At 35.5% G+C, this 15,639-nt stretch overlaps 1 protein-coding gene across 10 annotated transcripts in view; it reads left to right on the forward strand.

Annotated features, from left to right (window-relative positions):
* Nucleotides 1–15,639, forward strand: part of NIPBL (NIPBL cohesin loading factor) — a 169,741-nt gene that overhangs the window by 97,668 nt on the left and 56,434 nt on the right. For 5 of the 10 annotated variants that reach the window (XM_074812998.1, XM_074812999.1, XM_074813001.1 and 2 more), the window contains one exon: nucleotides 7,734–9,302. The exons of 2 other annotated variants lie outside the window; for them this stretch is intronic. In XM_074812998.1, the coding sequence (XP_074669099.1) occupies nucleotides 7,734–9,302 (1,569 nt within the window). Of the gene's footprint in view, nucleotides 1–8; nucleotides 3,585–4,098; nucleotides 5,211–7,733; nucleotides 9,303–15,639 lie in introns of those variants that run through there. 3 more of the 10 variants (XM_074813002.1, XM_074813004.1, XM_074813003.1) reach the window with 3 other exon arrangements.

Consider the following 15,639-nt stretch of genomic DNA (forward strand, 5'->3'; position numbering starts at 1 on the left):
GTAAGTAACCTTTTTCTCTTACCTTTTAAGTTCTTTATCCAGCTCCTCTCCCTTTCTCCCCATTACCCATCTCCCCCCAAGAAGTTCCCCAAAGAGGAAGCTAATAGAAGAATACTATTAAGAATGGTTTGTTTACATCTAATTTTATGTAGCCAATTAATGAAATGACAGAATGTGTAATCATAACCGGTATATTAGCATTCATTTCTAAAAATATGTTATAGGGGGTTTATTTCCTTAAAACTGAAGCTACAGGTGTAGTCATTTTCATAGTAACCTTGCAGAAGTTTACAGTCGCTAATACCAGAAGATGAAGTGAGACAGTGTGAAATATAAATGATTGTGTGTCTATGTAGTAGGGCGATGTAAGAATTAGGTATCATGTATTTTGTGTATACAAGCTTTCATTAGGTCTGCATTTTTAGTGTGATGTAATGGATGAAACTGGCACCTCATATAGCTTTCCCAAGAAAAAGCAGCTTTGCAACTTTCAGTTCCTATAGAGCAGAGATTTTTTGTGTGTGTGTATGTTTAGGTGTGTTTTAAGGAAATAAGGGGAAAAAATGCTGCAATGTTGCCATCTATCAAGGAAAAATTTCTTTTTTATATTTTTTTATAAAGAATGAAATACTGATTGAATAAAAAACATGTTTTAAAAAAATAGAGGCATATTTTTTTAATGGCATTTACTTTATTTTGGTGCTTTTGTGTAACATGAAATCACATTCCCCTGTTTATCCCAGGTTGTGCTTTACATAGGGTAGCAGAGAAACAATAACTAAAACCTAGCAGTTTGGTAAGAGGTCTGATTTTTTTTTATCTGTAGCTAAACTAATAAGATTAGAAAATTAAATATAACATGCATGTGTCTTATGCCCTTGATTGTACCTGCTAGATGGATGGGAGGATTTATAATATTACTTACCCAGTAATGATTTTGTTTGGGATAGTCACTTCTCTATAATGGATTTAAATCTCGATAAGTGACATTTATAATTAATAAACCCAGCATTTCTATAGTTCATAGCCACTAAGTTCACTCTGACATCAACCTAAGAAGACACAGACTTTTTTTCATTATCATGCAATATGAATGTTACTGGATCTAGTTAATTGAAGACATTTTTGAGTGCAGGGTATGATGTCAGAATAAAATCAACATCAGGAAGGGAGATTTCAAAGTCATTGCTTATTTCTAAAGTTTGCTATTTATATAGTTGACTTAAAAACTAATTGGATATGCTAATCTGTGATACATAAAATAACTAGTTTTCATCAAGTCTGCTGTTAGTGTGTTGCATTTTTCTTGTGCAGTTAGGTGCTGCATTATGTATTTCAAAGTAATTGCACTTCAGTTTTTGCTCGGATATTTTAACAATTGAGTTTACAAAACTATAATTCTTCATGAAGCAATCACATGGATAAAATCCAGCATTTGTGTCAGAAAAATCTACCTCATAAATAAATAAAAATCATATTGTTTGTAAAAGCAATATTAAATTCAGGGAGGTTAAGTTACAGCTTCCAATCTCTAAACAAGTGTAGGGGCTTGATTATACTTTTCTGTAGTTCAATTCTTTTTATTTTCTAGTGTAATATTTCTTTTGCTTTACTATAATTGACAGGGAATAACGAGTTACCAGACATCCTTAAGTAGAAAAATTAATAAGATCATATTTTATTCTCCAGTTATGCTGATTATGTTATTGTTGTATTTAAGAAAACAAGCAAACTTTGCCAAAATGAAGATTCTGAAGTCTGCTACACCCTAAAGCATGTTAGGGACTCCTGTAGTCTTTTTGTGTTTTGTTCTGAATGAGTTTGGACAGCCTTCCTGATGGGCTTTCCTTTTTGCACAGTAACCAGAAGTTTGATAAAGTTTTTTAATGGATTGCCAAAAATTAGGAGCTGTTTCTGTTCAGATTCTCAGAAATCCCTTCCTCTGAACTGCAGCAGCTGGAAGCCCTGTGGTCTCTGCTTCAGAGACTTTGGAATTGTGTTCTGTTCTAGAAAGCTTACTATATCAGGTTCATGACTGTACTTTCTTAGTTTCTTCTGTAAGGGAGCAAGCAGTGAGAACAAAATTTTTGACTCATGTTGGCTGAGTCTCTTCTTCAAGGGGAGGAGCTAGTACTGTGGGAATCTCTTCTACTGATGGGAAGAGTTCTCTTTGGTTGTTCAATTCTTTGTTTATTGGAATATGACTTTGGGGGGAGGTCAGGTCAGGTGAGAGCAAACTCATGGTCAGTAATGCTCCTGAAGGAGTAGAAAGATAAGAATGAATATTTGCCCTTACTCCGTTGGTAGGTCATTCATCAGTACCATTAAAGTAATTTTAAACCTTCCTTGTACTCAGACTAGATTGATTGGTTTAGATTCCTGTGGTCTACAGAACACTGTTGGTTGGGGGCACAGGGCACCTGGACAACTTTGAATAGATCTGTGAAAAATAACTAAGAAAAGAAAACAGTTTTCAGTAGACATAGATTTGTTATTTAGATGTATAGTTATGTGTTACCTGTTGAAAAATCCTAATCTTGACTGTTAGCTTAAATAAAATAAGCTTGTAATTGGCCTCTGGCTGATTTCTCTCTGATGTTGTTAAAAAAAGGAAGGTTTGACAATAAGTAATAACTGCTTAGGACTTTTTTATTTATTCATTGCTGATTTAAATAATTCAAATAAGTGGTATTTCAAATGAGTGGAAGCATATCTCAGTAATGTCTGAAGTGTGTTAAGAGTTTTAAAATGTAAAACTCTTAATTGTTATGCTTTAAAAAAAGAAAGTTTGTACTGGAGTCATCCAAATTGGTTCACCCGGAATTCAGCATTAGAGGATCAATCTTCTTTTGGTTCTGAAGAGGCATACATTTGCATTTAACCATCTTGGATATCAAGTCTCCAGTTGAGTCCCTTACAAGGTGTAAATGGGGAAGTAATAATTTATCTATTGTGTCTTCAAGATCATTCGAGATCGTTCAGAAATCTCTGGATTTTAGAGTCTACCAAGCAGTATTAATAGAGCAGAGTGTTAAGTTTGCTAAAATGAAGCTTAGCGACCATACGCATGGTTATTATTTAGACTTGTTACCTTTTCACAAATATTTACAGAAGGCCCATTTCAGTTTGTTTGGACAAGCAGTTCTAGAGGGTTTTAGGCTATCATCTTATTATACTCAATTGTTGAGTTTCATCTGGGACTTAAGGCAATCATGAGGTTTGCAAGAAAGCAGTAACATCAGACACTTGAGCACTAATGCTGTTCTGGCTGCGGCTTTGGAGAGATTTCAGGTTAAATGGAAGAATGGAGATACTTCTTTCATATAGCTCTCCTCATCCAACTGCTCAGCTTCCAAGCATATCCATTTTCAGGATGGATATTCAAACCATGATTGACTCGCACTTTCAGCAGAAATGTATTTGAAGGTATCTGTGATTATTCCAGTGCAATGATTTTTTGCACAAAGGTTCCACAGGAATTGATTAATTTCTAAATCTGAAAGCACTCGTCATTTTAACACACAGATATTTCCAAAGATGAAGGCCACAACCTGTCTTCAGGAAAACTGTTCATAAGAGGACAGGTGAGAGCTAACCACTTGGAAATCCAGCTAATCTTTTTTTCCATTTCAAACTTGTGGTTCCTGTAATATTTTGTTTCTTGCACCACAGTGACTTGGTTAATTTGACAGAACATTGCTACTGTTTTTTAGAATAAGATACCTTATGATCTTGCTTTGAGTACCAAAATAGTGCCTTTTGGTGAGCATGTTGCAATGTAAAGAGAACATCCATGCAGATTTGCCAAGCCAGAAGGATGTTTACATAAGAGAATAACTGGGATCAGAAAGTGCCCTGAACTGTCACAAATTTGTTCAAGGAATTGAACAAAATGTAGATATATTTTGGATGTATCTACGTGCTTGGGGGGGGGGGGCGGGGGGCGGGACAGAGAGGAGCACAAGGGGAAGAGTGAATAATGCTTCTCAAGAGAAAAGAATCTAAAAACAACAAACTTGGATACCTGAATCTCTAATATAGTCAGAAAGCTCTTCTGTGGCTTACTACATATTTTGTTTATTATGAAAACTGTTACAGAGAGTGAAGCAAAAAGATCCTGATCACACTTCATTGGTCTCAAGGGCTTGTAAGCCTACATGTTCAGAACTGTGGCAAGCTTCGCATCTAGGTCTGCAGAATTTGAAAGAAAAACATTAGTTTGATGTTTTAGCAAAGTTGTAGATCCTGGTAATAAAAAGAAATTCTACTGCCTGTGGAATGAAGTGAATGAAGCTTGGATACTGCTGCCTTGAAGGATATGAAGTATATTTGAGTGGATATTGTAAAAATTCCTAAGTTCATTTGTTCATCAAAACCCTAAGGGGTCTTGGAACTCATGACTTAACAAAGCAGATGTATGTAAACTTGCATATATTTGATTGTGAAAGAGAAGGTATGAAGACATCTGTTTTCAGAGGGTAGTTACTCTCTCATCACCCCTCTGATTCTCTATTTATTATTCTCATATAGTTCAAAGTAAGTTCAAGATTTCATAAAGCCTTGCAGCCCAGTGGTGTATTTCAGCTTTCAGATTTCTGCAGCTCTCATGGCAACTTAAAAAGTTTTTGTGCTCATTCAATGGAGTTTTTTCATTGTGCTTGATGAAGATAGTGGTACTACCTACTCATCCTACCTTTTATGCCCTAGTTCAGCCTGATATTTTCATACACTTGGGCCAGTTTTTTGTCCTGGATCCAGAAATCTCATAGAGGCAAAACAGTAATGATCAAGTCTAGTTCTGAGGATCACCATCAAGATGCAGAGAAAGTATGAAGAAATCTGTGAGTTATCTGTAACTCTGTCTACAATCACCTTGCCGTTTAGGAAAAAAGAACTTTGAAGGTGGGCCTTCTCAGATAAGATGTCAACAGGTTGTGGTTGTAATAACTTACTAAAACATCAGTATTCAGTTGTCAAGAGAAATGAAGAAGGTGCATCAGAAGAGCTCTGTATTTAGGGAAAATATGTATGCCAAGTTGTGATGTGATCATCTACTTATATATTCTCAACTTACAATTTGACGTTTGGATGATGAAGAGCAGCAGCATTTTGAGCCTGGTCAGTTACAGAAGTTCAAGCAAGAAAATTGGTCCTACTTGAATTGTTTTGGTTGTTTAATCTTGGAGCCTTCAGCATGAGGGCTCTGAAAGGTGAGTTTTGGTTGATCCAGCTACAGCTGTTTAAGGCATCACAGCTCCTGGCCATCTGCCTTCCTCTTATAGTAGGGGTAGCAAAGGAAAACTTTTGCTTGGCTCTTAACTGACTCGTTCAGGTTAGACTCTGGTAGGTTAGTGCAAACCACCTTCACTAGTGCCTTATGGTGATGCATTGAACAATGAAATGCTCTTGTGGAAATATGAATGAGTGTTCCCTTCTGGTACAAGTGATAACCTCAGTTAAAGGAATGGGGCAGATAACTGGTAACAGTAATGTCTTAAAGGCTACTGTTAGATCCATCAGAGCTTTACAGGACTTTTTCAGTGTGGCTGACATTTCTGGATTAAAATTAAAAAGCTGACTGCCTTTTTCCTAAGAATACCAGTTTATCAATTTGTGTTTCAAAATTCAAAGAGTTCTAATTGAGAAACAGGGTAATGATGTGTGTGAATGTATGTGTATTAATCTATATGGGGCTTTTTTAAAAAAAAAATCAAATTTGAAACCTATTAGTCTGGAAGCTTCTACTTCATGACCATTCCTAAGACCTGCCCTGAGGCTTAGTGAGGTCAAAGCCCTCTTAGTCTCAGGAAGAAAAAGATTTTTTGTCACTGCATGAATGTTTAAAAAAAAAAAAAAAATTAATTTTAATCAGTAGTGTAGGGAAATGAATCTATAGAAGTTCTCTTATGAATCCAACAGTTGCTGTAATACAGAAAAAGCAAAAATCTCCATGCTAAAAAGCTGCACCTTTGATTTGGCAAATTTACTTTGCTTCACATGTCTTATCATAAAGTTGGCAGGCATTCCTACAGGTTTCTGTTGAACTTTGAAAAGTTCCTTATTTGCAGTTGATCGTTTTCTGCATGGAGTTTATTGTATCTGTCTTTACTGTCTTCCAGCCATTAAATGTTGCACATAATTTTGGAGTTTAGGAAGTTAGAGATGTACAAATAGGTTTGAGAATTAAAATGATGGGGGGAAAAAAGCCTGTTCCCATCACTGGAATTGATTGTTACTACTTGTTACTGTGTTCTAATGTTAACTTTGGAGATGCGCCTTCAAAGTTTAATTCTTCTAAATAAGAATCTTCAAGAAATATAGAAGAAATCAGAAGTCATATGTTATAATTCTGGTTTACAGTTTGAGAGGGTGGTGGGATTTTTTTTCCTTGGAATTTACTTCCCTACTCCTTGATTGCATCCTCCTAACCATTCATTCTCCTGCTCCCAAAGAGAGAGCTGGCTCATTGCATCTGGTGATAAGGCACCACAAATCTAGGCACAAAATAAGTTACTTTCTTACATCGCATTTGTGGTCTAGACATTTTGACAGTAGATCTACAGCAGAATTTCCAACCTATGTTTAGTCATTCCTTAGACTTAAAGTCATATTCCCTGATTACAGACAAAGTCATTGTTTTTTTGACAAATAACACAATGATAGTTGAAAAATGAGAATATAAGCCTTAGTGTAGGTAAAGCTTTTGGGTTTCATGGCAGAAATTAATTTTAGTTTAGAGTACCATGTTGGTAATATAAATAGGTTGTAGTTTGAATGAATAGAACGTATTCTTTTGGATACTTCCATGTGCTTTTCATTTCTATGAATTCTACCACATTACAGGGTGTGTGGTTGGCTCACTTTATTTTCCGTATTCTACTTTTAATGATTTTTTAGTATAAACTGAAAGGCTTGTTGCAAAGTCAAGCTCTTGACACTACATAAAATTACCACTGAACTTTTTATTTCATCCATGAAAAGCATTGTGGTTGAAAAGGGAAAATGCTCAATCTTTTAAGTGTGTAGTGGTCCCCCACCTAATACGTATGTGTTATGGTATAGACTCCAACTCTTGCTATACTGCTTTGCTTCAAAGAGAAGCATGGAGTGTTGGAGTTACTTTAATAATTTTTGTTCATTGTTTGTGTCTTCCCTGGCTAAAATATGTGTGAAGTCCAACTGATTGCACTGAATCAAGTAGGGAGAACCTCTGTCTTAACCACTGCAGATCCTTGCTTAGTTCATATATAATGAAGCAGGCTGAATCTGCACAAATCTTTCATGGTAGTATTCCTCAAAAAGTAGTTGTGGAGGTGCACCTTAACTTTGTCTTTGCAGACTTTTGCTTCAAGCGTAATTGACTAGTTTGGGGGTTTTTAATGTGGTGGGGTTTTTTTGGGTTGGTTTTTTTTTTTTTTGTCTTTATTGCAGCTTCTTTATTAGATGGTTCCCATGGGAATTATACAGGGACTTTGATCTCATATGTTTTGAGGGTGGGTTTATTAATGATTAATTGACACGTGGTAGACTGACAATGAATGATAGTCTGAGTATTTTAAAAAGTATTAGCTAGAGAAGTTCTATTCTTGCTTTTAATTCCAGTATATTCTGTTGTGTGTTCACATACATGCTGAGGAGGATTAATTGGTTGGGAGTGGAGGGGAATGGACATTCTTGCTTGGACATTTACCAGTCAATATATGTAATTTGTGATTTTTCTCTTTAACTTGCAGATAAACCTCTGAAGAAGCGAAAACAAGAAAACAAACCACAGGAGGCTGGAGGTGCTACTGGAGGAAATAGAGCAGCTTCTCAGGAGACAGGTTCTACAGGAAATGGGGCGAGGCCAGCGCTGATGGTTAGTATTGATCTGCAGCAAGCAGGAAGAGCAGACTCTCAGGCAACAGTAACTCAGGATTTGGACACCATCAAAAAACCTGAAGAAATTAAGCAGTATAATGATGGGTTTGTGTGTGTTCCCCAAGAAGACACTGTTGGAGTTCTTAAATTTAAACCTGAAAACCACCCTGAGATTTTTAGGAAAAAGTCAGACTTTGAGGGTCAAAAGACGGATATCCAGCAAAATGAAAACAGACAAATGGAATTTCAGCAAAATGAGAGCAGACGGTTGGAAAGTAAACACAATGAGAACAAACAGTTAGAAGCTAAACATGAAAGCAAGCATGAAAGACAAATGGAAGTGAAACAAAATGAGAACAGACAGACAGAATCAAAACAAAACGAGAGCAGGCAAATGGAGATGAAACAAAATGAGGGAAAACAAAATAATGGCAAACAGGAAATAAGGCAGAGACCCGAAACGCCAAAACAGAAGAGTGAAGGCAGACCTGAAACGCCAAAACAGAAGAGTGAAGGCAGGCCTGAAACGCCAAAACAGAAGAGTGAAAGCAGGCCTGAAACACCAAAACATAGACATGATAATAGGAGGGACTCAAGTAAACCATTGTCAGATAAGAAAATTGAAATATCTAGGCATAAACTAGATGTGAAGTCTGATCCTTCAAGGGTAAAAGCTGAAAGTAGATCTGATCCAACAAAACAAAGGCCTGATGGGCGTTCAGTTTCTGATACACCAAGGCGTGACCATGATAGCATTAAACAAAGATCCGAGGATAGAGGGGAGTCAGAGAGATACAGAGGAGATCCATCCAAGATTAGAAGGCCTGAATATTTGAGATCCTCAAACAAAAATGAACATGATTCTAAGCATGGCATTAAATCTGATGGTTCAAAACCTGAGAAATTTGAAAGGAAACATAGGCATGAGTCTGGTGAATCAAGGGAAAGGTTTTCTTCTGGGGATCAGAAATCAAGACCTGACAGTCCTCGTATTAAACAGGAAGTTAAAGGAGATTCTAGTAAATCAAGACCTGATAAACCTGGTTTTAAATCGCCCAACAGCAAGGATGAGCGAAGGACAGATGGTAATAAGAGTAAAGTAGATAGTAATAAGGCACATGCTGACAATAAAGCAGAGTTTCCCAGTTATTTGTTGGGGGCAAGATCTGGTGCATTGAAACATTTTGTCATTCCAAAAATCAAGCGTGATAAAGATGGCAATGTTACTCAGGAGTCAAGGAAAACTGAATTTAGAGGTGAACAGAAGGACAAAGTAGAGAAGATTGGGCTAGTTGAAGATCTAAATAAAGGAGCTAAGCCTGTAGTTGTCCTTCAAAAGCTTTCTTTGGATGATGTGCAGAAATTTATTAAGGATAGAGAAGATAAATCAAGGGGCTCTTGTTTTAAACCTAACAAGAACAAGTCATCCAAATCTAATAAAGGTAAGATTTTTAAAATATTAATTGCGTTATATCTTTTATACTACTGTTCTTTTAGATTTGTTACTTCTGTGGTTAGAAATTAAATGCAAACATTTGATAGTTAGTTTATATGCTTGCTTGTATGTTGACTTTGGGAAACAAAGTGAAACTCCTCTATGGGCTTGTTGTTACTAGAAATCTTGCTACAATGTACCCGAAGTGATTTATTTACTCCAGTGCAAGTACCTAATGTAGGAGCACTTAAATGGTCTTAAGCTGCACTTTGGCTACCTTAGTTTAACCTGGTAATTTATCCAGTGAAACTAACAGCTGTATGTATGATTTAAACTGGTTTAAGTGTGTCTGTATAAGGGACTGGTACTACTGTAACTACATCAGTGTGGGTGGAGTGGTGGGAAATACTATGTATACAAGCCCTAAGATTCTTTTATATTTTTAATTGGAACTGAAATGTGTTTTTTCAAGGCGTGTTTCGACATGATACAATAAGAACGCGGTTCTGAAGTCCCATCTGCTTCTTCTACTCTATAAATACAACTTTGTTGGGGAGCCTCCACAGTGGAGGCTGTGTGACAATAAGCTTACAAAAAGGTTCTGTAAGACATCATTGTCTCTAGGGTCCATTGTATGCAGAAGGAGGAAAGGAACCGGTAAACGATTGGCTGGCATTTTCAAATCAGTAATATGGACAGGAAATAATTCAGAATAGTTTGTAGGTTTGATATTGGGGTTGTCTGCTGCAGATTTAACACATTTTTTTAAAAGATTGCTTTTCTTCTTGGTGCTGTAGTGGCTTCTTTGGTTTCAGACTGAAGTAGATCATTTCACATTGTGGAATTGATGTTACTGATTGGTCAGGGTTCCTTTCTTTTTTAATGTTTAGCATTTAAAGCATTTAAATTTCTTATATGCTTATGTTTATGGAGTTGCCATGTCTCAAAATAGACAAATCAAATGATGGGGGAGAGGGTTTCAGGTGTATGCGGGATGATTTATGAATGCGGTTACAGGTGTATCATGAATTTGAGATGAAAATGTTTTCTTACATAGTCATCTGACAAGAAATGATGTAGACATCATCTTTGTGAATATATAAGTACGTTTATGTGTACATATCTTTATAATGAATTTATTGTACTACGTCTGTTCTTTATGTACTAACCTGTTTGTATTAACTCTTAAAGACAGTAATTCAGGATATGTATTGCTTATTCATAAAATATTAGCCTCCTTGTTAAATATTTTCTCTTTATCCTGGAAATATGAACATTTACCCTGTCCCTTTTTGAGGTTCAGAACAGGCAAAATTTCCATTTCTGATAATAGGTATCTAGAGTTAGACATAAAATTATTACTTCTTTGTTGTCAGAATAATCTAAAGACTGAAATCTTTATGTACTCGATAGGGAATACTGAAAACTTTCTGATGGAACTCGGCTCTAGTCTCAGAAATACAGATTTTGAATTCACACAATTCTGTGTGCAAAAATCAGTAATTTTTAGAGCCCTCAGAGCCATATACAATAAATGTATTCTTTCTAAAATGTTTCTGAAGTACTTTTTTGTAGTCTGTATTGTATGTGGTTATTTGTATAAAATGTTTTAGTAATGTGTCTGATTGGCATGACTAGTAACTATGTCACGCATGAGCAATGCATTCATTTTAAAGTGAGGTTTTATAACTTTTCTGCAATGTTTTTGTGTATTCTTTGTTTTGCATACTCAGATAACTTGGGACATATTTTACAGGGAAAGAAAGTGGTTTAATCTGATATTAGTCTTTTTGCTACTGTATTCAGAATAAGGTTCTTACAACAATACTAGAAATAGTTTTCGTGGAAAGAATAATGTAACTGTGTTTCTCCCATAAATCAAGTTTTAAGTGTTCAGTCAGGCAGATTTCGGAGAAAGTGTCTTTGAACTTCAGATTTTTCATGTATATTTTTAGTTTTACTTTTTTTTTTGCCCAACTTCGGAGTAACTTCATAGCGTATATTATGCTAAATAACTAGGTTATTTAGCATAAGTTGCTAAATAGGTTGAAAAGGTTCATAATTTATAAAGGTTATCTCTTCATAAGACAAAATATATCTGTCAACAACTGACTGATACAGAAAAAATTCATGCCATTGCCACAATGTCCTCACTCCAATTGAGAGAAATAGTGTTCACTGTTTTACTCTGTGCCATTTGTAGTTATAAACATTTTAAAACACCAGTGAATGTAATTTTCATAAATCCTTTATTTTAGTTCATCTTTATTTCTTAATAGATTGTAGCAAATCTTTTCTAGTGTTGCCTTTTAGCATCATTATTCCACTTCTCACATCCCTCTTATTTCATGTAGTTTAGTATATTTTGCTTAATCTTTCCTTATTTTACTTCCTTGTATTTCTTGTCCTTTGTTTTTGCTTTTTCATCCATCCCTCCCCCAAGAAAATGTCTTCTCATGGCTTTGTCATGTACAATATCATTGCTGTGATTTATCTGAAATCCAGTTTAAAATAGGAACAGTTCAGCTAGTTCAAAACACCATTTAGATAGTCATTCAGTCTTAAGGGACTAATGCCCATTCATTATAAAACTCAGTAAAATTGGCTTGTTTTAAGCTAAAATTAATGCTTTGCAAACTGAAGGGCTATACCACTTTTTACATTGTTTTAATAAATTTTAATTTTGAAAGTCATACCTATTGTGCATGTGGTTAAGCCTTACATTGTACTGCAAAAAGACAATAAAATTTTATAGATATGTTTGAAATTTTGTTAAGTTATTATATGAATCGGAGAGATAGCCATAGTACGCAACTGTTAATATTGAATCATCCCAACAGTCCTTTTTGGCATTTACAAGGAAGAAGCAACTTTTTTTCCTCTCTCCTGATCTTTGTGCACTTTTCTGAAAGATTCACTCTAGCTCGGAGGAAAATGATGGAAATTTTTTTCATAGTATTTTTGTTAAGGGGTCTTATGGTGAAATTTTGTGTCCTGTTTTGTCCAGATCAGAATGAACCGTAACACTTTTTTCTTCTGTTTTTAACACCTGTGAATGCTTTTTATCCTGGTTTTAATGCAAATGTATGTTGTTGGGGGATCCATGAAACTTCTCCTTTTGAGTTTGTGCCTGTAATGAGGAGGTCATGTTTGCTATCCTTCTTTTCAGAGCTTCAGCGAATACCTTCCCTGCTGCTTATATTGGGATGGGAGCTATTAACAGTTTCACAGTTGCTGCATTCTGAACAAGACAGATTTTCCTTTGTTAAAGTACAAAGCAGATATGAGTAGTGAGAGAAACTGTAACTGTCTGTATAAGGAGATGTCCGAGTTGGTTTATAATATGTTTGAAGGATTGCCTTTCCAAAATAAGTACCACATATGTAATTCAAGTTTTAGTTCTAAGACAGATAAGTACGTGTTTTTTAAGACTTGTGCCTTTTGGGTTTTCCAGTATCACCTAAAAAGAGTTTGTTGTTTAAAAAAAAAAAATTGATCTGAATGCTACTCCTTCATTGTGTAGATTGTTAGAGGATTTCATTATTTATACAACACAGAAATTTAAACACAGGTTTTTGTTGCTCACTACAAGTCTTCCTAAATATACTGCATTCTCGACTGCTATGATCTGAAATCTGAGTGAAGATTTGCCATTCTTCAAAGGTGTTCTTCATATGTATTCTTACAGGATCAGCTAAAAAAATTTACTGCTTAAAATATTCATGTTGGAGAGTTGAAATAATGCTTCTGGATTTTTCTGTGTTCTGTGCTTGTGTGGTTTGTTGATTTGGGGGATTTTTTTGTGTTTTGATTTTTTAATTCCAGTTTAATTTTTCAGAGCCTATTGTAACTATAATTTGGCATTTGTGTTACATGATAGTCCATCTTTGAGTTCTGGTGCTGCTAGAAATAGTCTCACTTGTGAAGCAGAGTAATCAATTAGGTGCTTATCTTCTAGGCAGGAGTGACAAGAAAGGGAGGATTCCAGGATGAAAAGCTGTATCCATATTTTGTTGGCTCAGTGAGCCAACTTGTGATGCCTCTCACAGACTTCTAGTTAACACAGCAGAGCTACTGAAAACTGTAGACAAAAAGGAAGTATCAATTTTAAACATTTGTTTAAATCCTTCATGTGTAGGGCTTCTATGAGGACAAAATTGGCATACATTTGGGAAAAATAGCTTATGGATATGAACACATCAAACAAATTTTAGAGATCACTCAAGTTTATTCCCAAAATAGCAATCTCTTGATGCTGAAACAGACACACTGTTGTACTCACTGATATCAGTGGGGCAAGTAGCTGGGCTGCAAGGAAATAACTGAAGTAAAACCATATTTCCTTTAGAAAGGAAAAGGCTGCAACTCAGTTTGCTTGCTACAGATTGTGCTTTTGCAAAGATTAACATTGTGAAAGTCCGTAATTCCACACATCTGAAATTGGAAATCACTGTCTTGGAGTTCCTGGTAGCAACTGCATTTGCACATGAGAAGGCCAGAGTAATAACCCGCTAAGCATCTTGTATGTACATGCACCACCAGGTGAATCAAGCGTGTCATAACTTTCTCTGAAGTTCTACAGAAAGTGATGCCACATTTCAGAGAAAAAAAAAATATATTTCATGGTTTACAGCAAGAGGTTTATAATGATTCTTTTCAACTGAAGTCTTTAAAGCTTCTCTCAAATTCTAAATTTAACCGGAATTTTAGAAAACCCATAACTTTCATAAGAATTCTATAGTCTTCCTGGTTTTCCTCTTTTCTGAGGTATTGGTGACTACCTCTTTTCCACTTAACTAGACTAGAAGAGGAGCTGGCTGTCCCTTACGGCATTAGACATATTTAAAGATATGTTGGGTTTGCAGAGGATCCATTTTAACACACACTTAGTCCATTTAGCCCTGATTAACTTTTTTTGCCTTTCTGGATTGAACAGGTTCACAGTTTGAAAAATATTCCAGGCATTGTTTAGCCAAAAGTCAAAACCAAACCATATATGACCCATTAAATCTAATAGTCTAGGAAGATCTCATTTCTCAGCATGCTTTGCACTGGAATGGATTGTTCCTATTTGCAGGGATTTTTTAGGTGTGGTGTGTCCATCCTGTCCCAGAAAGTATGTTCGGATTGGTATGGGCATTGTACATGCTCTATGGGGCCTTTGTTTTTGGTGCTAGTTTTTCAGAAATAAATATTGGATGAACTGGTATCCATAGACAGCAGGGATTCAGCCATTGCACACTGGAGTCCTTTCTTGTGTTGATCTGTTACTAGTACAATAGGAGACATTTTCACCACAGTGCTTTGCCTGGTGACTGCTTTAGTTATTTCCTACTTTAGTCTTTGCCTAAGGTAGATATTCTGATTCTTGCTCTCATAGTTGTTCTTAAGTTTTCTCTGGGTAGTAAGAGAGAATTTTGTGTTGCACTTCTAGTTCTTCACAGCAACAATAAACTTGACCAAACCCACTAGTTTCATTGTACTTTGTTTCATCTGAAATATGATGCTTTGTCTGTTTGCAGATTTAGGAGTGCACTGTTTAAGTAGTTCATTTTTGAAAAATTATGTTGGCACACGTAAGTGATAGAAATTTATTACCTAATTTGTCAGAGCATTTGTTGGAAGTCTGAAACTGCCTTTGCTTCGTGGACATGGATGCTTGATCAGGTTCCTCTTACTTCTGGGAACAGCTAAGGCTATTTTGCATAAATAATTTTTGCAACAATGCATTGCAATATGTAAAAATGTGGGCCAGCAATTTTTCTGACATCAATTGCAATATGCAATGCAGACCTGTTCATGTGTCTAAGTACCTAAATATGAATGTTATTTCTTGGCTTATGTGCAGGGATATGGGCTCAAAATTTTTGCTTTGAATTTCTTCTAAACAAAGGGTAAATTTGGCAAAATACAAATAGGGGAAAGCTTCACATTTGCTTCTGGTAAATTAACTTTTCTGTTGCTTGACAATTTCAGCTGATTTAGGTGACTGTGCAAGAAAATTTAAACTGTTTACTCGAAATTTGGAATTTATTTTTGCTCCATGGGAACATTACCAATAAACTGAAAAAAAAAAAAAAAGGATGACACATTTTTTGTTCTTCAAATCACCAAACTGTGGTTTGCATCAAATAAATGTTTCTTAAAATATATATACTGTTCAATTATCTTCTGAGCAACTTTCCTGTAGTATTCTATATTAAAAGCTAAAACATCAGCATCTTTTGTTGTTGTTGCTTATGTAATTAAGTGAGTTTGAAGAAGCAAAATGAGAGTAGCTTCATGTGATATTTTCAATTATAAAGGCTGAGAATGTGTCCATGATAGAGTGAGGAAAAAGCAGA

The sequence above is a fragment of the Strix aluco genome, chromosome Z (genome assembly GCF_031877795.1).
Source record: "Strix aluco isolate bStrAlu1 chromosome Z, bStrAlu1.hap1, whole genome shotgun sequence".
NCBI lineage: Eukaryota > Metazoa > Chordata > Aves > Strigiformes > Strigidae > Strix > Strix aluco.